Below are 23,584 nucleotides of genomic sequence, written 5' to 3'. Positions count from 1 at the left end.
GTTTGGAATCGCTCCCTCTCTCTCTCTCGCTCACACACACACGCGCGACGTAATTCTCTGCACTCTTCGCAAGACACTTCACTCGTCTTATTGGATACCATCCAAACTTGTAAGATAGATAGTCAATAGTTTCGATTGTGCTGCTTGGACTGGATGTATTTAAACTGTTAAAATTTAGGCTGCATTAAAGCATCCACACGTTTCAACTTCCACGTTGTGCCATGGGTGGAGACAAGTTGGGAATCGCTATAAGTTAGAGATTTTTTTTAAACATGGGCTGGCAAGATGTAAATGACCTGCACTGCTTGAAAAAGACGATCGACTATGTGCCTCAGGCATCTTAAATACTAAAAACTAATAGGCGGATGGCGGGCGGATTCGGTTTTGGAAATTGGAGAAAAAAACATTAGGGCGGGTGGATTAGAAATTCTGAGAAGCGGTTGCGGATGAAATAATACGTCAACCGCGCACCTCAGACATTGCTGAAATGGGCCTGTACTGCTGCTGCTTAAATGAGCCTGAAGTGTTACCGCTGCTAGATGGCACTGTTGCTTATGTTGCTGGGACAACAAATAGACACGCACTTAATTTTTTTCCCGGTTTCCCGTCATGGCTTTCCCGGGAAACGGGAAATTGTTTTGATCAGATTTCCCGGGAATCCCGGGTCCCGGGATTAAACCCTAGTCCACCTATTCTCTCCACCACATGAGAAAACAGAGTAGGAAAAGCCAGTTCTAAACCCGCCAGGCTCTGTACTGTACTGTACGTGTTTAAATAGCCGCCCTACTACTGTATGAAGGATCCTGGTGGGATGCATGAACTATTTCAACATAATGCCCAATGGGTGACACCATCATCACTTCTCCGTTTCTGGAGCAAGCCACCAGGAATTGGACAATTATGATGACGAAGTTGTACACTTTCCACCCCTTCATAAAGAATATCAAAAACCTTTCAGAGTTTGCAGAGACTCATATTAGAACTCTTCTAAGTTTTCACTAAATCCAGAAATCCCCTGTCAGTATTGGATAGCAATTCTAATTTGGGAAGGCGTTTAAATAATCCTATATGGATTTGAAGCTTACACTGTAATACAGCGCTAGCCACTTAGGGGAAAACTGATTTCCTCTTCCTCAGAGCGTATCAGGCAGCGTCTTTTGTGTGTGTGTGTGTGTGTGTGTGTGTGCGTGCGTGTAGTAAGGGTATTGAGAGCACTGGTGCTGCTCACGGATGTCTTAAGCACTGAGACTTGATACTTCAGAGAAAGAGAGCGAGAGAAGCCTGATAACATGTCAGAAAGCCATTTATTCAAACCCTTTCCACAGACTCAATCAGCCACAAAAACACTTCTACCAGTCAAGAGGCACCAGGAAAAAAAGAACAGTTCTCAGGCAGTCCTGCGGGATTCGTTTCTCTTAATCCACGGGATGCCACTTGCCTCCGACCTGGAGAAGGCTTATGGAGCCGAGTCATCTTCCTGAAGAGGATGTGACATCTAAACACTTCCAAAAAAACTTGTCCTATAAAAACAAAGTCTGTAAGACTTTCAAGAAGGCAAAAAACGTGCTCCCTCTTTTTCCAATTCCACGAAATGTCACTCTTCACATGTCCTCCGATAAAGTCACCCTATTTCCAGAATAAAACAATGCTTGAATAACAAAGCCCGAAATTCCTCACGAGTCAGTATGAAACGTACAGTGGCAAGTGCAATTGTAAATGACTAGAACACATATATTAACTGCAATGCAATTGTTAACTTTCCCCCCCCATTACTTCACTTAGCTATTGACAATAAAGATCAGTTCATTGTGCCATGACATTGGAGGTATCTCCAGGAATTGTTTTCTTTTTCCACAAGTAGCAAAATAAATAGCAGGAAGTTCGGTTCATGAATGTACAAGTTCTCTTCTTAAAATTGTAAACCTGTAGTTCCAACATTGTATTGATGAGTATTTCATAAAACAGCTTATTAAGTCATATTTAAAAAAAAACAATGAGTCATCTTGTAATGTCAGTGTGCTCGTGTTTTGCCAAGGATCCTGAGCACTGTTGGCTTGGTTCAAAGAGATGCCCAACAGTTGCCAGTAACTCTCTGAATCAGTCCCATAACCCCACTTCAGGAATGATACTGAACCCCAAAAAGGTTTAAAAACTAAACAAAAAAAACATCTGCTTCATGTGCAAAATAAGACAGGCTTCTGGTGACCACAGCAACAGAGAATGGTAACAGAGACAGTAGAAATGGGAGAGGAAGTGTGTGTGTGTGTGTGTGTGTGTGTGTGTGTGTGTGTGTGTGTGTGTGTGTGTGTGTGTGTGTGTGGTTAAGCGGTTGACTTGATGTCACCTGACAGGCATTCCCTCACAGTGACACCTCCAAGAACTTTTTTTGGAAGCCTCTGCAGCCCCAGGCTACTGCTCTGAAGGTTTTGTGCTCTTGCGGAGATGGTGGGGGTGTGTTGTGTTGTGTTGTGGTGCCTCTGGAGGAGTCTTGGAGGTGTGAAGAGTAATGAGGTGAGAGACCCCTCCCCTCTCTTCGGAAGGAGGCCGAGTGCTTGTTGTCGTTATTGTATCTTCCTTCTCCCCTTCTTAAGGTTTCAGCTTGAGCAGCCTGTAGAGAAATCTGGCCCAGGTGTCGCCATCCGTGCATAGACGCTCACTCACACAAACACAGTTGGCAGCAGGGACTGACGAGGAGGATGGTCCACGTGTCTTCCACAGTCATGTATGTGGGATGCCTGTGGACACAGAAAGGAAAAAAATAAGAGGGGAAAGGGAGTTCATTTTAAAATGAAAGGTTACAGCAGCATCATGACTGTGGGTGTTGGGAGGAGGCTGTGCGTGCGTGTGTGCACATGGCATTGCTGATAACTGTATCCATACGTTCCACCTCAACCGGAGGTGCACAGGAGGGTGACCATAAGAGGTTGGCCTACAAACGCTTCATCATCTATCTACCAGCACAGCACAGCACAGCACAGCACAGCACAGCACAGCACAGCACAGCACAGCACAGCACAGCACAGCACAGCACAGCGCCATCCGTCTGCTCCACTGTTCTCCCTCTCCTAACGCCGGCACTCTCGTATTACCACAGCACAGGGCACCAAACCAGGCAGTTGCAGATCGACACGCCCAGCTCCTTGCCTTTCTATTGTTGCAGATTCATCTTTCATTTGAGGGGAGGTAATATTGATCACAGGCAAAATGAAGCAGACACTGTAAGACTCGGTAAGGTGCTCTTATCCTTGGGTATACACACAGGGTATATCTTCCCATGTGAAGACGCTGAGTCGACTCCTTTTGAAGAATCAAGGTCAAAAACTTTTTTGGGGGAAATCTAAGAAATGCCAAGTCATTGGAAAGAGGTACATTGGGATGATAGGCTTAATTTAATGCACCCATTCTCATACCCCTGTAGGTTTAAAAGTTTGGCGATGGATGGATGGTTATTTCAACGTGGCTTAAGGCATCATATGTTAGTATGTTTCTGCTTCCGAGTTAGCAAGTACTGATCGTAGGTTTGAACATTTGAAATCATGTTGACTTTTTTCACGCTCAAAACGATAAACAGGCACAAATATAAAACGATACGCAAAGCCATACACTGCTGTAGACCTCACGTCATCAGCTGTGGAAGACACCAGAGCTCAGTGAACCGCATGTCTGCCAACACAGAGCCGAGGGCGAGGGTGGGGTGGGGGGGTTAGGGGGACAGGGCTGGGGCACGGTAGGCAGTGAAGCACCCACAGACAGCAGGCAGGAAGCTAGCCAACCTCTTTCACCTCAACAAAAGAGCAGTTAGGCCAGGTATCAGGTTCCCTTCTTTGCTGAGCTACGTCAGCACACACAGCGCGTATGGCCCCAGTCCACAGTCCACCGGCAAGAGGAAGTATGGCCATTGTGTGTGGCAACAAAGACGCAACCAACGCTGCTGGGAGCACGGCGTGCTATTGGTTGCTGCAACATTAGGCCTGGTTCCAGAGCCTCGACCTAAAAGCCACAGGCCTTGAAAACACAAGATGACTGTATAGAGATCCTGGGTTGGGAGGGAATTATGCAGGCTGAAGAAGGGACCTGACCAATTTCACATGGGGGTTAAGTTTGGCTTCACAGCATTTCGTCACTCATTGTCCGTGAGTGAGATTCAAAACCATAATTATCACTTGTTGCGCCAGCCCTTGTAAAAACACAATAGACACTTACTCTGAGATTTGTGGCCATTTTAACAGCTTTCAGAGGACTTGAGAGAAACAGTGTACAATACAATTTTCTTAACAGGGCAACAGAAGGCCTAATCCATCACAACTAGTCTGTAACTCTGCAATAGCAAAAACTGCTCCGTTCTCTACAGGCACAAAGTTAGACGGCCATTTGATCATAATGATTGAATGATGTCCTTCACCCATCCATCCATTGTAGACTCACAGTCATCAAATATCATTATTCATCATATTATTGTTGTTACAGTCAAGTTTGGTATAGAGAGAAAACGTAATTTGATGTTCCTTGTATGTCTGTGCATATGAAGAAAGTGACAATAAAAGCTGACTTGACTTGACTTGTTTGTTTAGAGACTAAAGTTGTTCCACCTGGCATTGCTCTATTTTCAAATCACTACGTATTTTAGTTTTGACTTCTGGTACAGTGACTTTTCCACTGATGTAAGTATACGGTTGCATAACATAATGTCAGAATTCTGTGTGTTTAGTTTCCAAATGTGTTGGGTAAGCATGTAAAGCCACCTTGCATAACTTTTGTTTCAACCCAAGACACAATGTTAATTCTACTGCTGCTGATGAAAATGAAGAAATTGGAAGCAAAGCTAAAATATGAAGGCCATCAAAAGGACTTTAGACTGTCGACACAACTTCATACTGTGTTCTACTAGAGACCCTTTCAGGAGACAAATGTCACAGTTCACATTATCACTTAATTACACAAACCACATAAATAAGTCCAGGATTACAGAATTTTCCTTTTTCCATGTTTTGGGGAAAAACACGGCAGTGTTGTGGTGAACCTGTACGCTAGGGTTTACTCCTGATACTGACAATTTGAAAGCAGCTGTGTGTTAAAACCTGTCCTTCAGGGCATCCACATATCTCACATACCATCTTTATTTGCCCAAAGTCACCTTGGCCATACCTCTACCACACGTCGTTGATTAAATATGCCCCAAGGGAGATCATGATTGACCTGCCTAATCATCACAATCTCGATGTATGATTGATTCATTCATCACCCAGTGACACTGCACAGCCATCCAGAATACTAAGTTCCTAAGCACAAAAAGACGCCAAAGGCCCAGAGGCAGATGAGATTGTATCAGCTCAATCTGATTTATGATCTTGGAAACAGAGACAATTTGCGAAACAATTGTGCCAATTAGTCCAACAAATAGCCCATCAATGAAGTCTGTTTATCTCTCAACAGATACAGAGACTCGTTTTCCGCTTTTCATGAAACTGGACATGGACACAGAAATACAGCGAGGGCCAAAGAAAAGCCCACTGTACGATATATCAAAGCTCAACATTCACAAAGTACAGTGTTCACTTCCCTGTCTATGCTGAGACAAGGGTATATTGATGTTTTAGGAGATCTGGATCTCTAGTGTCCCTTCAGCGTTTCATACTTGCAATGCTCTGTACTTTCACTCTCATGGCAACTCATCAAGAGGAGACATACAGAACTTACGTAAATAAGCACTTAAGACCCTTTCATCATATTACTTCCATTCGTTTCTCCATATACACATGGGCTTCGTTAAGGAGATTTGAACCTTTCAGGAGTTCGCCTCACCATTTCTCGCTCATGAAAGTACGCACGCACCGACAGACACAAATCGTGCGTTGTGCAGCACCCGGGGCTTGGCAGGCTTATCAGCCGCTAATCCCATCCTCATCACCTTGGCATGTTTGCACCACGTTTCCAGCTTCCGTGTTAATCCGCATCCTCTGCAGTGTGAAAGCGTGCGAGCCTGCCGACAGCATCCACGGCTGCAGTCAAATGACTTTGTGATGTTGTGTGCAGTATGCTGGGGTCGGGTGAATACACCGACTAAAATATGCCAAACATGACTGAACAAACTCTGCGCCATCACAGGGCATGAAATTATTTTGGGGGAATTGTGACGACAGAGGTAGTGAAGCGTAGGAGCCCATTCAGGCATTTGTTCTTCAGATAATCTCTGGCAGCAGTAAACAAACAAACCAAAAAAGGATGTGAGAAATGTTGCGGTGTTAGCCTTAAACAACATTAATTCCACATCCATCCCAATCATGCAGGAAAAAGCAAGTTGTTGTAACCATCACCTCATTTTAAATACACTTTCACAAGCCAACAGTGCGCCCAAAGAAAGTTCAGCTTGCTGATGTTGCTTCCAGTTGTTATTACACCCTACTTCACTCAGGTAGCCTACAGTTAGTAACTGAGTGACATTACACGGTTGCTGTACATCCTACTACCCCTCAAAGCCTAAACTTTCAGGCCATTTTCAAAGTCATTAGCGAAGACGGCTGAGAAGAGTCCTTGAAATATCATCCGTACGCAAAGCCCCAGTATGCCATTGGTCATCTATGGTCGACTAGACCAAATGGTCGACTAGAATATTTGAAAAATATATTTTTCTCATCTATCCAATCAGTGACTACTTTCACAACCCTGACCAGAATCGCAGGGCTACCTCTTTATTTTACTACAGGTCTCAGACGATAGGGGGGAGACCAGACACGAGGTAAATGTGTCACAGACAGAGCACTGGGTGACGAGTCATGTCATGGCACAGTGTGATAATAATGAGTCAGGTTGACGCTGCTGATGGGAGTGACTAGAGTACCATGGCCTGAAAAGCTGAGTGCATCTGGTGACCGTTTAAAACAAACCCAGACCTCCTGCTGAGGCCTCTGCTGTGCTGAAGGGAGGGCTGGGTACTGGGACTGTTTACCCTGTGTCTGCTTCCTAATACCGCAGATGGTTGCATGGGCACAATAAAAAAGAAAAAAGAAAAAAGAAAAGCACAGACGCCATTGTCTATCGCACAGGTCACTGCATCCAGTTGGTGAACCTGCGCGGTGCGGTGAGCCAAAACACTGTGTTCCCAGGTAGAGAAACACGCCAACGGCACAAAGGCAGATCAGATTATATCAGACCAATCCGATTTAGGGCCCTGAAAACAGAGAAACAATTAGCCGCTTCAGTCTTTCTGGATGGCTGGCTGCAGGGCCAGCGCAAGGGGTGGGGGGTGGGGTGGAGTTGGATGAGGTGCAGGCCCTGTCCAACTGGCAAAATAACCTGGATTAGCAAAGTACAATGCAGTAAAAAAGTGCTCACTAGGCAGGAACCTGTGGCAGGGCAGGTCTCACTAACCATGGGCAGCGGATGATCGCTAGGTCACATGGCTCTATTCTGTATTGCAGACTTTATGTCGGACTTAGCCTCTCTCTCCCTAGCACTGTGCAGTGCACCACCTGCGTGCCCTTCAACATACTTCTCTGATAGTACAGTACTACTATTATTACTACTAAGACTAGAGTGCCACGCACTAGGCCAGAGGTGTATGGGACATCATACCCTCTGCTTACTCACCTGAGGAAGTACATACGCCCGATATAATAGATACTGTAATGTTATGCAATGGCCTAGTAACTAGATGTTTGTACTTTCCTGTGTACCTGTTATTCAACTAGGCCCTAGTTGAATAACAGGTACACAGGAAAGTACAAACATCTACAGTGACTGTGATAAACTTAAACAAACAACACAGAGTCAGAGAGTCTTTGTATTTGAAAAGTGACACCCGGAAATAGGCTAGGTGACACCACTGCAGTTTCCAGAGGCTACAATGTGTAAACCGCGTTGAAAAGTAAATGATGGTGAATGGTTTTCCTCATTTTATTTTTACGAGTGCCATTGTGGTGAAACCCAGACTTCCATAAGGTTCATCTGCACATGTTACTCAGTCAGGCTAAAAGGACACCAATTGGCACTTTGCGTAACATGGGGCATTGCTGTGTACTATTCAAAATTGTAAATATTATTTACATACCATAAATTATATGGGGGCAATTACTTCTTGGCAGGACTTGCTAGATTTAGGCAATGGAGAAGATAAACCGCCCCATAGCCCACCTCTGTGGCTTAGTCAGAGACTATAATTACACTCTGGAGATAGACAAGCCCTTGTTCAGGTCACACTCCGCACCTGTACCACACATATCAACACCTCGATTGCTTTTACCTACATACCACATATCACTTTTTAATCCAAAGTGACCTTTCCTACAACATGAGCTTGTGTTCTCTGGGACGTTAATAAATCATGCCAGAGCGAGCCCAGCGCTGAATAAAATGAACTGAGCTAAGTTGGCACCAGGAGAAGCCCCCATACCTCAAACCTCTGTCTTGGCTGAGAGCTATAAACCGCCTCTACACACAATGGTCATTGTTCCAGTCCCTACATTACAAACGCAGCCTCAATGAGCCACCGTGGAACCCATCTGCGGGCTTCTTTGCAGTAATTTCAGCATCTCTTCCTCTTTTCTCGTAACTAAGCTGAAAACCCATTGTCTTCCAGTATTTAACAGGCTGGACTAGTTCCCAGATCTTTCATAACCGTAAATGAGAGAATTTCCTCTCATTTTTATGTGGGCTAAGCTTACATGTGTAACACATTATGTTTACGCACACATCCATACTGTATTTCACAGAGCGACAGAAGGAAAGAAAGGAGAATATATACAGTGCTATGGCTATACACTCAAAGAGAACAGCTAATGGATGCCAATTCTAAGTGTGTAGGTGCATAGTGGAGCAGTTTGCAATGCGCAATATACTCTAATTGCCTGACAATATTTTGCTGTGGCTGAAGAGATGCTGACCGCCTTCGTGCTCCATCACGCCAGTACTTGCTCTCTAATTGACCAACATCGGTCAACAAATAAATAAATAGAAAATATAACCGAAGCAAAATGCATGGGGCTATATTTATATAATGCAGTATAAGAAGGCGTTGTAGATTCATTTGGTTTAGCTGGCCAGAAGCCAAGGGCCACACGTGAACTGAATAACATAATGTGGACATGTGGGCCTGAATGATACAAAAACTTCTACTCTCTATCCACTTTGGAGATGAAGCAATCAGCAAGACATCTTGGCATTGTGAGATATGACCAGTTGAACTGTTCAAGAAGTAATCTATAGGATTGATATGACTAACCTGAAGAGAAATGAAGGCAATTACCCATTACAGGGTGGCAAGGCTTTGATGCAAGATGGCCTCTACATGTACAAAAAAAAATGTGGACAGGCCTGACGAACCTGTGATGCACAGATGCTGACAGAACGTGTGATCCAAACTTAAAAAAATAATTCAAGCCATTTCACAAATGTATCTCATATGCGCTAGGCTAGGCCAATGAAAGATGACCGACAGTAGAGAAATCCGCGAGAATTTCTCTGCGAACATACCCTTGTTCTCTTCCGGAATCTGCTAATGTCTGCATCAAATTCAAAATCATGACCATAAAAATGGGAATGTGCCGTTTGGCTACCCAAGCTAGACTAAAAACCGCTGGCCTGGCCCAACAACACCCAGCTGGTGTTAGCCCTGATTGAGGCCTTCACATGATCAACAGCAAACACACTTTTTTCCCACCCATTTCTTTCAACCCTCCTTACAGTTCTTCCTCTGTCAAGTTAATAACCACCCCCTCCATTTCAGAGCCACAGGGATTCAGAGTGCCCACCTGCCTCAGACCTAAAATAAGAATCTAATCAAGTCTGATTCACCCCCAGCTGTTTTCCAGGCAGACAAGGAGAGATGAGAGGAGGCCAATTAAGGCCCTCCGCTCCTCATGTATGACGGCACAGTGGTCATGTGAGGATCTGAACACAGTCTAGCATACATGCCGGCTCACGCACAGGTCCCTTGGACAAACAACATCAACCCTTGACCATCACTGATTTCAAAGGAGTCCTCCCCCTCCTTCAGTTTGGTCCTCTTACTGCCAATACCTGCTGCCGTCAACAACAAAGGCATCATCATTTGGACTGGAGAGACCCTTCATCCATTTCATCAAGCTATTCTTCTCATTTATTCTCATCCATAAAAAGTATTAGGAAGTCAAATGTACATCCTGTTGTACCATTGTTCAACACTGCATGGTAATTAGCCAAGTCTCCACCAGTCTGTGACTTGCCATCTCAATATGAATATTTGTATTTCTACAGATATTTTGCTCGAAGGAAGGGAAGAATGCCAGAGGTCATTACAAAGCTGCTTATCCAACAAAAGCCTTGATTACTGTGCAACTGATCCACTTATGGCACAGAACAATACGACTCTACAGTGAGCTGCAATTTCCTCCTTCCAATCAAAACAAAGTCAATCATTTCAGATGTACAGCGCGCTTACCCTGACTGTGCACATTCAAGCCAGCCTCATGTGAAAAGTAGCCTACTGTACAAGCTTACTGATCTTCCTGGAGTAATCAACCACAGCAGTGTGTGTGTGTGTGTGTGTCTCCGCTGAAATTTCAGAATGCCCTGCCAGGAAAAGGTGGATTCAGCGCTGTGGCCGAGGCTGGCAACAGTGCACTGTGAATTAGCAGCACAAACAATACTGGCTGCAGTAAGTAAGAGCAAGGTTACAAGGCTCTTAACGTCCAGCTCAAATTCCTTGCAGTCATCAGATTCAGAGGGAATAAGATGTCTCTCTTTGCTAATGCTATACACACTCAGGTTATGGGCTCAAGTACACTTAAAAAAGTCTTCACTTTGTCCTTCAGCAAACTTCATCGTAATCATCAGGCAGCCTTGACCCTGATGAACAACCCCATTTCCTAGTTAGTCCGAGTATTGTCGTGTATAGACTAGGGATGGTGACATTTAAAAAAAAAATCTTAACCGACTACCGAGCCTCATTTGCCGGTGGTTAACTGGTTAACCGAAAATTCTATAACTGCCATTTATGATACCCTGTCCTGTCGTGCGTCTTTCTCTGCCCGTGAAACAAGTTATGCCCCCATTTTATAACGGTTAGGCTCCTGTCACACAATGTTAGTTTGTGCCCTTTGTATTATACATTTTCCCCAGTCATTGTCCACTAGCCTACCTGTGGAGAAACAAGGGTTTTGTTTTGGGGAGATCAAAACAATTGTTTTGCCAGCGCACCCTCGCACAGGCACACATTACACACAACGTTGACCTTCCATGCAACGCTGCACAGGGGGCGGGCGGTAAACTGGCAGAGAAAATTTTAACCGGTTAACGTTGATCCAGTCAACTACCGGTTAAACGGCTACCGGTTAACATCCCTAGTATAGACCATTTTCATTCCAAGAAGCCCTTGTAATTCCAGAGGTCGCTGGTGCTAGTATAGCACAAATGAAAGGCTTAAACTTAATTTTAATCAAGGTTGGTTTATCAATAAAATCAATAGATCAACACAGTATAATGAGAGTCTACATAGCATTGTTAAATAATTTGCTTCTGGCGCTTTGTGGACTGAGCATAATATAGTTTTAGTGACACAAAAAGCCGCTCACTTGCACTAGCCTAGCACAAGCGACCTCTGGAATTCCAAGGACTACTCGAGAAGGCAAAAAAAAACTGTCTACACGTCTACAATGCTGGCTAACTAGGAAATAGGGTCTGATATCAAAAATCCCAGAGTATCCCAGAAAATAATGCAGTAGCCTGGAACAGAGAGCCATGTGATGGGAAAGGCAAACACTAAGCAATTACGGCAGCATCTCCTTCCATCTCACCACCCTGCTTTGCCTTCAATCCATTTCTCATTTCCTTTCTTTCATCTGTCTGTTCCCATGTACCACCTGTAACTCACTCCCTCCTTTGCCTACACCCCCAACCACACTCACTCACTCACACCACGCTTCCTCCCTTAGTCTCACACGCATCCCTTTTTCACTCCTCCTCTCTCTTCCGCTTGTGTCCCCTGAAGATTCACTCTCGCTCGCTACCTTTTCTATCGCTCCCTCTCTGCCCGTCTCCAGCTGGCTGCTGCAGTTGTTGAAATATTTATGGCATGAAACAGGATTCCCAGGCCGGTTCCAGCGGGCATCATTCATGCGGCTTCCTAGTCCCCCTCCCCTCCCTTCTTCTTCTTCTTCCCTCTCTTTCTGTCTCTGAACTGCCGGCACACAGAAGCAGTGAAGCGAAATAAGCACATCAGTATATTTATAAACACCAAACAGTAATTCATGCTGACTTGTACGGGCGAGTCATTGAAGGTGCTGTCTGAAATATAATTAAGAGGGATTAAAACTTGACCTGGCGATGGCAACAAGCCCCTAACTCCTAATCTCCTCTAAAAAGGTAAAAAGTTAAGGCTTGCATTTGCATTCAAAAAGGTAAAAAGTTAGGGCTTGCATATTTGGCAGCTCACACGCTTTTCATGCAAAGTGGGCACTCAGAAAATGACCCAGGGTCTCTCCAGCATCCACAGCAATGACACCAACCGTTGAGCCACTTAAGGTGCAAGATATGCAAAACAATTGCTGCTCTTGTGACACAAAAAAGAAGGAAAAAAAGAAACATGCATAGCCCAAACTTTAATAAGTTCCCCCGTGTCCAGCGACTGCAGATGTACTAGCGAGAGGTATGGAGTGGCCTTGGGTCTGGCGCCGGGCCTGTACCTGACTGCTTTCCCCTACCATGCCTTCTCATGATCAGACTCCGGTGGGGAAAGTGGGACCATGAAAGCCCGGGGGCCTCCGTCTGTTTTTAAAGTCCCCTCACGGCTCCCTGCAAACCTGAGGCTTCGCTTGGCCACCTGCTACTCTGTGAAGAGACTGCTAGTGCCATGCCTGCAAAGTAGGTGTGTATATGCCTGTGAGTGTGTGTGTGAATAATAGAGAGAGAGACTGTGTGCGTGAAAGAAGTAGAGAGAAACACAGGCAGACAGACAAGAGGGAGGGAGAGACACAGGAAGTGTATGAGTGAAAAAGCCGGAGAAAGAGAGAGAGAGAGAGAGAGAGAGAGAGAGAGAGAGAGAGAGAGAGAGAGAGAGAGAGAGAGCGCAAGAGAACAGTGAATGGGATGGAAAGGCAGAAGAGAGAGAAAGATAATTGGTTTGGATGGATAAAAACAGAGCGAGAGAGAGAGAGAGAGAGAGAGGTGTTAAAGATTAATCATAGGAGAGGTGGTGTACACATCTTCTGGGAAAGGACCCAGATGGCAGTGGTCATGATGGGACAGGAGTGGGACAGGCAGTGGCAGCAACAGAAGCAGTAGGGAGGAGAGGAGAGAGGAGAGAGGAGAGGGAACAGCAAAAAGCAAAACAACCCGAGGAGGCTCTCTGCATAAGAGGAACTACTACACATCTCAAGGGAAAACCCAACAGCCGTTTGTCAGCTCTGGGCTCTCCATGATGAACACTGTGTTTTTATGAGAGTTCATCATCAATTCAGAGAGTTGAGAGAGAGAGAGAGAGAGAGTGAGTTGAGAGAGAGAGAGAGAGAGTTGAGAGAGAGAGAGAGAGAGAGATAGAGAGAGAGAGAGATTGTAATGATGTTCTGCTGGGTAAATTCAAGGATCCAACAGAACCTACAATGTCTGCTGGTCCCACAAGTCCCCAGCAACACATTATAAGCTTAATCCTGCGTATACCTTGTTTAATCTCTCCACTGATTCAAAGTAACCATTAAAAAAAAGATGGATGAAACAAACAGAAATGAGCAGAGGTGTCAGAAGCGAAGCTAAGAAAGGTAAATAATATGCTATGTAACAGCTATGTAATATCATGTGTCTTGTACGTGTTGTACAACACTAGCACATGATGTTACATACGTAGCTGTTACATGAACTTACTTCTACCTTTGACACCTCTGGAAAGTTGCTATAAATCCTGCTGATCACAATAATGGAATAACTGGAGTTATAATGAAAAGGGAGATTCTTCTCAGTAGGATGAAGAGCTTGGATTCCGTCCTGGATTGCATAAAGGATGTAGATCATCTCCCTTGATTCAAGCCCCCTCACATACATTGCACTGTCAGTTGAACAGATGTTGAATTTAAATTGCCTCATTATACCCTAATATCACATGAATGTCACTAGTACCCTCAATAAAAAAAGGATGTATATGCAATTATGTTATTCACAAATGTCAGGCATTACATATCGTTATGCGGCGTACACCATCCGCGACTGTTAACGGCAAGATCTTCTCATGCTGCTTCCTCTGGAGAGAATGGGGGAAATGTTTCCGCCGTGACAAGACATGCCTTTTAGACCTCATGGTTTATTGACGAGGAAACAAGACTATTACGCAAGTAAACAAACTTATGGAATCATTATGAAAGTGCTCTGGACTTCACTTTTCTCCTGCCTGCAGGCTATATTTAGTGTGGATTGACCTGTGTATGTTTGTGTGTGTATGTGTGTGTTTGCGTAGCTCCTATCTGTTATGGCGTGTGAGGAGTGGACTTATGTAGTCCGTTGCTGCCTGTCTGAACTTTGAAATTGACTCTGGGATTGGCCGCAGTGGCAACAGCAGCAGGAGCAGGCCCCTGACAGCAGAGCAGACCATCTTCCGATAGGGCAGGCAGTAATTACAGCAGATTGAGCCACAGCGGGTGTTCTCCCCGCTTGTGAGCTAATAGGCAATTGACTAGCAGAGCCGCTGTAATGCAGATCACAAATCAATGCGTGGAGTGGTTCACTGGCTCTGCCCTCTCTGCCCCACCGCTGATCTGCTGGGCTGGGGCGCTTGTGGAGAATGCCTTGTCAGTTTTGAAATGGGAGATCAGAGGGGGATCCGTGTGTAAAATGGTAGGAGGTTTAGGGCAACCCAGGGGCAAAACTTCCCATTTTTCTCTTTTCTCTACAAACAGTTTTTTGCAGCCCTGCTCACTTCAATGTTTCAATTAACCTGCTTAATTTGCAAATTTGTACAGCTAACAGTGCTGTGTGCAAACTGCAAACACGCTGCTTTTCCATATGGGGAATTGCAACAAACAGGGTTGTGTTACAAAGACAAATACATTCACAAATACAGAAATGAATAAGCATAAATGAAAATAATAGGAAGCACCATCTGAATGCTCCCAAAACAATAAGCCAAGCACTCTTACCCAGTTAGAATCCACTCCCCCGATAAGGACCACTAGGCAGGAAGATGTTTCCACGTGCTCACGAAAGCAGTCGGAATTAACGAATAAGGCACTGTCGTTATACTGTTCCAGCTGTCCGACATCGGATCATAACAGTCCAAGGTTTTACAGCGCTGGGTGCCAAAGTAGCCGCCGACTACGTAGAGTTTGTTCCCCGACGCCACCGCGTGGCAGCTCATTCGCTTGGAGGTCATGTCCCCGACCCGCGTCCACTGGTTGGCCTCACAGTCAAAGCGGTAGGCGGAGGCGGCGGTGAACTCTGTGTCTCCGCCCATGATGAAGATCTGGCTGCCCAGGACGGCCGCCGCCGTGTAGCGCCAGGGCTGCGGGCACTCGGCCGCGATCGACCAGCGGTTCTCCACCGGGTCGTAGCACTGCACCTTGGACGCCTTGTCCCGGTGGATGGTGGTGCCGCCAAAGACAAACAGTTTGATCTTGGCGCTGACCACAGCAGCGTTGCTGACACCGTCCCGGAGCGGCGCCATCATGGTCCATTTGTTGGTGAGCGGGTCGTACCGCTCTACTTGCTTCAGCGAAACGGAGGGGGAGGCAGGAAAGACGCCAGCGATGGCCGTGTGACCCCCCACTACATACAGGCAGTTCTCCAACTCTGCAGAGCCGTGGCCAAAACGAGCAATCAGCATGGGAGCTCCCTTAGACCACTCCTCATGAACAGTGTCGTAGATCCATACGTCCTTAGACACGCCGTTCTCTGAACCCCTGCCTCCCGTGACGTACACCTTGCAGCCGATGGCGCAGGCACTGAACTCTTTCCTGGGACTCGGCAGGTCAGACTTGGGGATGATCTCCTTAGCCTTGTGGTCCACCTGGTAGATTTTGTCGCACATGAACGTCTGGCCCCCGAGAATCAAAAGTGTGTGCCCGGCCTTCCTGGGTCTGGCGCAAGGGCTGGTCACCACGCCGTCGTTCTGCAAGATCTTCTTCTTGCATTGCATGGCCTCGTCCACGATCTGCCGGCTCCTCTTGTCCGACATGACCAGCTCCTCGCACGCCACTGCCTCGATGAGGCATTCGGAGGGCAGCAGCGCCAGCCGGATCCCTCTCAGCAGCTCCGGCAGGTAGTCCCGCCGACTCTCCAGATCGTACCGCACCCACCGCATCACGGCGTTGAACACGATCTGCTCGTCTTCGATCTCCAGCTCGTCGCTGAGGATCAGGTCCAGCAGCTTGTCTCTGGAGAGGCCGTAGAAGTCCTCGGTGTCCCGCACCGTCTCAAAGTGGACGAGGCACATCCTCCAGGATAGCTCGTAGAGCCGCTTGCACTGGTGGGCGTCCGACAGCAGCATCATGCCCAGGCAGTTGGACGAGTGCAGGTTCTTCTCCAGGAACTCGGCGGCCGCGTCCCTGATGTCGTGGAACTGCAGCATGTCGCCGGCTTCCAGCAGCGACTCTGCGTTCTCCTCGTTGATGATGACCCGCGACGAGTAGGCAAAGTCCAGCAGCAGCTCCAGCACCTCGGGGTGCACGCTGTCGTGGAAGTTGACCTCGCTGTCCACGCTCTCGCGCAGCCCGCCGCTGAACATGGCCTCGAAATAGCGGCTGCAGGCGGCCAGCACGGCCCGGTGGCAGGGGAAGGAGCGCTCGCCCGCCCACAGCGTCACGTCCGTGAACATGCACTGCTTGCGCAGCGTGTTGAGGTGCGTCAGCACGCTGTCCGGGTGCGAGGGCTTGTGGAAGAGCGAGATGTTCATGGAGCCGGTGCTGGTCCGTGACTTGCGGTTCTCGTGAACACTGACGGACATTTTCTCGCCGGGCGCCTCGCTGGTCTCAATCTCTTGAACTGCGCAGAGAGAGAGAGAGAGAGAGAGAGAGAGAGAGAGAGAGAGAGAGACAGAGAGAGAGAGAGAGAGAGAGAAGAAAACATACACTAATTAAAACCTCAATAGATTTGAGCACTCATAACCCCACACAACTGCATCCTGCAATGAATAAAAGAATCTGGAGGAGAAGATGTTTCATCTCTATCAGCAACAGGCTATTCCTAGTCCTTCATTCTGTTGCAAACATGCAAGGCACGTAATAACTTTATTGAAATCCTGATCAAATGAGATCAATGCTGGAACAACGCTATAGGCTATTGTTGCCCAATTAATTTCATCAAAGCACTTGGAAAAACAGTCAGGATGTTTCAGGATGTCATTTACTAGCATCCATCTAACTTTCAAAACACATCTAAATGCAACCGAGTTAAGACCTTGAATCTGCAGAGAGAGACAGAGAGAGAGAGAGAGAGAGAGAGAGAGAGAGAGAGAGAGAGAGAGAGAGAGAGAGAGAGAGAGTCCGGTGCTGTGCTTGCTGCACTGCTTTTATTTAAAGAGAGAAAGAGAGGTCCCTAGGGACTGGCCCATCTTTGGGCCGCAGTGGTCCAGAGAGCGAGAGTGAGAGCGAGAGGGAGAACAACAAAGAAAAGGAAAGGGTTTTTGAACAGCCAGCTCTCCCGCCTGGCCAGTGACAAACTGAAAAGATATGCTGACATACATGCAGGGGTCTTTTTTTCCTCCAACTAACAATGCAAACAGTCACTGGGGTAAACTGAGGGGTGGGGGTGAGGTGCGGGTGCTGCAGGCAGGTTGGGGTGCAGGGTAGGGAAAAAGGGGGTGCAGCAGACCACAGCAACAGTGAAAAATGGAGGGTGGGATTGCAATGTGCTTCCATACAAGCTGCGAGTGCGGTTCAACATCACCAAATTATTCCAAAGGAAAACCTATTTGGTCAACCGTTTGTAAGCCAAACCATAAAGTGCAGTGGTGACTCTTTGCAGAAGCAGTATTATTTTTTAAAAAAGTGCACCTGCAAATATGCAACTACGGCATGTCTGACTTGATGGCATTGATTATTAACATTGTTCAACATTAATCAAATACCATAAGACAGTGTCTAGTCATTTAAATATTAGTGACGCGATTTCTATTCCAGACAGGTGCAGCTCAATTTCAGAGGCAACACCAGGTGAATGTTTTGGGGGTTCATCTTTTAGCAGTGGTTCCCAAAGGGCAGGGTGGTTCACACAGCCATGCCAATGTGGCCTAAATCGATGGACAACACCATGGAACAAGCCAACCAACCAACCACAGCTGCAGTAAAGCATATGGTCAGTGGCGCCTACTGCTCAGCAAATTGTCTTACGAAGGGTTAATGCCCTAATTATTTATACAATGGCAATGTGCTTAACATTAATTTATCAAGTGGAAATATCAGAGGAATAATGCAGAGCCGCTCATTAAAACTTCATCTGAGCAGCTGAGATTTTGATCTATTTTAAATGGAGGGCACTGATCTAGACGGATAAAATATTTATGTCCGACTGAAGTATGAAATGAAGCGAGGCGCCTTTTTTCTTGCCCTCGCTCACTGCTCAAGTGTGACTTGCCGTGAAAACTTTAGGAACCACTGCCTTAGAAGCGGTGTGTTTTTGAAACAAACTTTGAGAACCATTGCCTAATACATTGCCTAATACAAGGCTATGCGCTGTTGAAACACACAGGCAGCTTAATGTGTGTTGATGCCGATGGGGGCTTGCAGGCACTGACTTGACTGTCACTTACAGCGACAGAAGCTGCTGACCCAGCCACAGGCACTCAGACTGAGGATCTGAGGAGGGGTCTGCATTTGGTCCCCCAAAGAGACACCAACTTCAACAGGTCACGCTGACAACACCGACCCTCTGTGGGGGAAGCCAGAGATGGAAGGACACAAGGGCACAAGAGTCAAGAGACACAAAGCAACACAGAGCTATGGTTTGGTCCGTTTCTTCTTTCTGTGCACGGAACTGTACCCTAGGAAGGAAGGAAGGAAGGAAGGAAGGAAGGAAGGAAGGAAGGACACAAATTCTGCACCTCTGCCGTTTTCCAGGGTTCCTGTTACTCCTTGCAAGTCAAAATGAATGTCTTTTATCCCTTTCCAAAAAGGGGTGGGGGTGTAATTCAGTGTTCTTGCAATCCACAGGCTTTTTCTTTTTAGAAGAGGCACTGCTTGCAGAGTTCCACAGCCATCGCAACACCATCACCTATGGCAACTGTCACTCAGTCAAGGTGCTGAATCACTGCCAATGAACAGGCTACTTAACTTGCCCGGGCATTCATAAGGGGATGTGAAAGAGCCACCGCTTCATTGTAATGCCGGAGAGAAGCCGCGGCACAAAAGTCTGCTTTTCTGGAGCGGAGTATTCTTCCCCAGTAAACACTGCCACTCTCCTGACTAATAGCCTTCCTGGGGCCTTTTCAGGCAGAATGTCCATATTCCTCTCGGCCTCTCTCTCTCCGCTTTGCAAAAAAGAAGGGCCCGGGGAGGAGGGAAGGGTGCTGGATGGCCATAACGTTGTAGGGAAGACAGAGAGGAGAGGAGAGTCAGGCACTGGCAAGTTCGCGCTGTGTTTGTTGACTAAGAGGCACCCCAGCTGGTCTGCAGTCTGTCAGTGGTTAAAAGACCGATCTATCCACATGGATACTGGGTCTCAACAGACTGCAAGTCCACTCAACACAGAGGGATGGGATGGGATGGGGGTGGATGGTGTGGGGGTAGTGGTGGTGTTGGCATTTGATGCTGGTGGGTTTAAGACCTCCACTGTCATTGACCTCTGACCCAAAACCCAAACTGAGAGGAGATGCCTGGGTGGAACGGAATGGCACAAACCACATACAAAAATGAAGAAGAATGCACAGACACTTTCTCCTGTTTAGTCCCCTCCAGTAAAAAAAAGAACCAAAGCAAGTGTAGAGACATTCTACTTCATTTGAATGGTTTTCTGACCCATCTCCCCCCTTGCACAAGCACTTTGCATGTGCACACCACTACCTCTTCACAAAACAGCTATCCAAGATCAACATTTCTTTCATTTGGGGCCAGTCACAACGAGGTCTATATAAGACCAAAAGTTCAAAAGGGATAGCAGTTAAACTGACTATAAAATCTAGTGTAATTACAAAACTATAAATGCTTTGATGGGCATATTGAATGGTGCAAACAGAGCGGCCGTATGGCTATAAAAAGTCCATCTCCTGAGTCATCGCCTCCTCACATCACACTTTCCTCCAAGATGTCTAGGCCTGCTTCCTGCATGCATACAAGCCTTTCTTTTGAGTATTTTTACCCTTGATAATCCAACTGGTTAAATATTAAGTGTGTTTTCCTCCCTTAACCAGCCTAAGGTCAGTAGGTTCAAGGAGGCAAAATGCACACAGTATACAAATAATGAGCGAAAGAAAATGAAAAAAAAAATCATTGACAACGTTACAATTACCTCTCATTCAATTCCACAAGTGGTGGAAGCATGCAGTAACCCAAAGCATGTTTTATACTGACAGTGAGGGAGTGAATGTGATTGCCTTTTGTGACAGCATTGGGTGCACACAACAGAACTGCATCGCTGCAACCCATCACACAAGTGAATAGGGGAAGGTCAGGCAGTAATGACAACGGTGCCCAGGGAGCAGCGAACAGCAGCACCATGCGCTGAATTCACCACGATCAGACTGGACTCCCAACTTGAGTTTTTGACTGACGGAACAAAATCGCTCTAATACTTCAATCAGAGGAAAATGCCATCGTCTAGTTTAAATACAAAACGTTTGTTTAAAAAAAAAACCCTTATTATGAGATCAATAGTGGCCGAATTATTTTAATATGGAGGACTCAACAGTAGCCTCTCAAATAAATACTACTCTAGCCGAGGATGTGTGTCACGGACGGACATGACCTGTGGCTCAGGCAACATCAAATGCGCCATATGAGACTTTCTAATTAACACGGCGAGTTGTCTTTTTGCGCCTCTTCCATTCCATAATTTACATTATCTCCTGCAAATCTCAATCAGCAAGGAACGTGGGGGACAGTGATAGCACGAGACTCTTCTGCCTGTAACACCTGAGAACCTTATCAAAGCACCAGACACTGTGTGGGTTCTCCAGGATTTAGGAACCCTTCACATCCACGTCCAGTAACAGGAAACAAAGGTTCCCACTCACACACCTCGAGCCGGAATACCAGAGGCGGTTTAGGTAGGAAACCGTCTCTGGGGATACGCTCTGAGTGGATTCAGTGGAACATACCTGGATGGCAATGACAACCAGGTAAAGGTAGAAACAGAACATCATTGCAGTGGGGTACCAAAAACAATACAGGCGATAACAAGGACGATCAGAATGGCAATGGCAATGGCCACTGGCTACCACCAAATTTGCCAGCGTAATCAACGTCACTCCAATGTATAGGCATGCACGATATAGTTTACCTATTGCCACAACTTACCAGGTAGGGTAGGGACTGATGATCCGCATTGGGTCCTTACTAAATACACCGTTGTTGTCGTTTATCGGGTCTACATTTAAGCTAATAGTGATATCCAAACTGCGAGCGACTACCTTACCGGGGCTTCTAACTTTTGTTAGCATGGGCTAACTAGCCAACACTGCACTACACGCACCATTCAATTTGTAGCTGTGCTTGGCTGGTTAACTTGCAAACATTTCAGCCGAAACCAGCGAGGCGTTACAACGCGTTAATATACTCACATATGAACGTTATTAACGTGATATACCCACGCCACCCAGCTTCGGTTTCGTTGAGAGATTCATTATTTTTTTGATCCAGCCAAACAACGTCTTCCAGCCCTTTCGACGCTACTTTGTTCGCGTTTGAGGCTTCAGTGGAAAGAATGTTACTGGAGTATTCAATATTCAAAAGCGTGGTAGAAGCTACTGGTTTAGTGGTCTGATTGACGTGCTTTTGACCAATCGTGTATACGATTTTCAGAGACATACGCATACATCCAATAGTAGACGACTATTACAAAAATGGGCGCGTTTTTCAACACTCGAGTCGACCAATAGGATGCATGTTTGGGTGGGATTTTTTGAATAAGCAATGAGGGTTCAGCAAAACAATAGAGGTGCAGACTGCTCCTTTGATGCTGTGGCTGTACAAAAAAAAAGAATAGATGTGTACGTGTGCTGCATTCATTCTCACACTATTTTATAACGAAGGTAACAGTGCCATACCTGTCAATAAGTCAACATATCTGACATATTGAGAACGTGCCACGTGAAGAGCTGTAATAAATGAAAAGAAATGGCCAGCAATGGCCAGGTTCAAACCTGTTGTATGCAATGGATTGGCAAACCCAGCCTAGAAAGACCTGTCACCTATGCAAGCGCACCAGAGGTGCAGCACAGATAGACTCCCCCACTTATTTTTGTATTATGGGGCCCCTTAGTGGGCTATTTTTGTATTGCAGGGGCTCATTCCCATTCTGTATATAATTGCTCAAATTCTCTTCAGTGATCGGCCCACACACACCTTGAACACATTGTTGCCCTGCCACGCAAATATGTATGTATGCGTCATGTCTATATAATGTATGCAGGGCCGTTGACAGCTTTAGCCGGGCCCAGTGCAACGTCATCCAAAAGGCCCCCTACCCAATACATACAATGTAATGGGGACCCAATTTGGGCCCCCGATCTCCCTGGCCCGGAAGAACATACCCGCCCCCCCCACCAGCTGGCCTGAATGTATGCATATATAAGCTCATATAATAAAATTAAACAAATCAGTTATGTGTCACCACACACACACACACACACACACACACACACACACACACACACACACACACACACACACACACACACACACACACACACACACACACACACACACACACACACACACACACACACACACACACACACACACACACACACACACACTCTCAAAACAACATCAACAGCAGCCAATTTTGTAATTATTGTGGGTACATCCTTTTTATACATTATATCCCTCCAATAATAAAACATTTATGTTCTATTCTATTCCATTCTATTCCTGTTGCTTGCTTTGTGGATACTACATGCCACATGAGAGAGAAAAACAAAGACAGACAGACAGACAGACAGAGAAATGAGGGCAATCATGCATATTTCCCCTGGGAGGAATAAAGTATCCATCCTTCCATCCGTCCATCTGTAACCTGTGTTGTCATCAAAATATCTGATGTGGGCCGTTATTTCCCAGTAATTACTAAATACTGATCATTACCTCTTTTGCAGATAATTAAAAAGGAATCATTTTAATTCTTATCTGACATAATATATTTGATGTATACTTTTATATATACTATATTTGATGTACACCTCTTTTGATGCATACAAAAGAGTGTGGAAAAATACTCCTCAAATTGCCCCTTGTCCACCAGTCACTCTAATCCAGGGGTTGCCAAAGTTGAACATGATTAGGCCCCCCCATATGCCGGTACATTCTAGCCGAGGCCCCCCTGACATGGACCGTGCGCTTTTTTTCTCAGTGTGCACCCCTTTTCACACAATTCAATGGAATTGGTGCATCCCTAAAACCCATTCAAGTAGTACAGGAAACATGGTACATATTAACATTTAAAAAAATAAAATGATGACACAGTCAGCTGATCCACCATC

At 46.0% G+C, this 23,584-nt stretch overlaps 1 protein-coding gene across 3 annotated transcripts; it reads right to left on the bottom strand.

Annotated features, from left to right (window-relative positions):
- Positions 1-1,285: 1,285 nt before the first annotated feature.
- On the bottom strand, positions 1,286-21,803 carry enc2 (ectodermal-neural cortex 2). Of its 3 annotated transcripts, XM_063197405.1 has the most exons (4): positions 21,402-21,803; positions 18,701-18,819; positions 15,096-16,935; positions 1,286-2,735 (listed from the first exon to the last, which is right to left on the bottom strand). In XM_063197405.1, exons 2-3 carry the CDS (start codon positions 18,762-18,764, stop codon positions 15,128-15,130), a joined length of 1,872 nt encoding a protein of 623 aa, XP_063053475.1. In that variant the 5' UTR covers positions 18,765-18,819; positions 21,402-21,803; the 3' UTR covers positions 1,286-2,735; positions 15,096-15,127. The 3 variants fall into 3 exon arrangements, with proteins under 3 accessions (XP_063053475.1, XP_063053476.1, XP_063053477.1); XM_063197406.1 differs by lacking the exon at positions 18,701-18,819; XM_063197407.1 differs by lacking the exon at positions 18,701-18,819 and having other exon boundaries at positions 21,665-21,803.
- Between the last annotated feature and the right edge of the window lie 1,781 nt (positions 21,804-23,584).

This window comes from Engraulis encrasicolus, chromosome 4, assembly GCF_034702125.1.
Source record: "Engraulis encrasicolus isolate BLACKSEA-1 chromosome 4, IST_EnEncr_1.0, whole genome shotgun sequence".
Lineage (NCBI taxonomy): Eukaryota > Metazoa > Chordata > Actinopteri > Clupeiformes > Engraulidae > Engraulis > Engraulis encrasicolus.
The sequence above is the reverse complement of the archived record's forward strand: the minus strand, read 5'-3'. Positions and strand labels throughout refer to the sequence as shown.

Excerpts from the sequence above, each read along its gene's own strand:
- enc2 (XM_063197405.1), bottom strand. The coding sequence starts at position 18,764 with ATGCAGACCCCTCCTCAGATCCTCAGTCTGAGTGCCTGTGGCTGGGTC. Across the intron at positions 16,936-18,700 it reads GGTCAGCAGCTTCTGTCGCT|TTCAAGAGATTGAGACCAGC; the intron begins GTAAGTGACAGT and ends CTCTCTGCGCAG.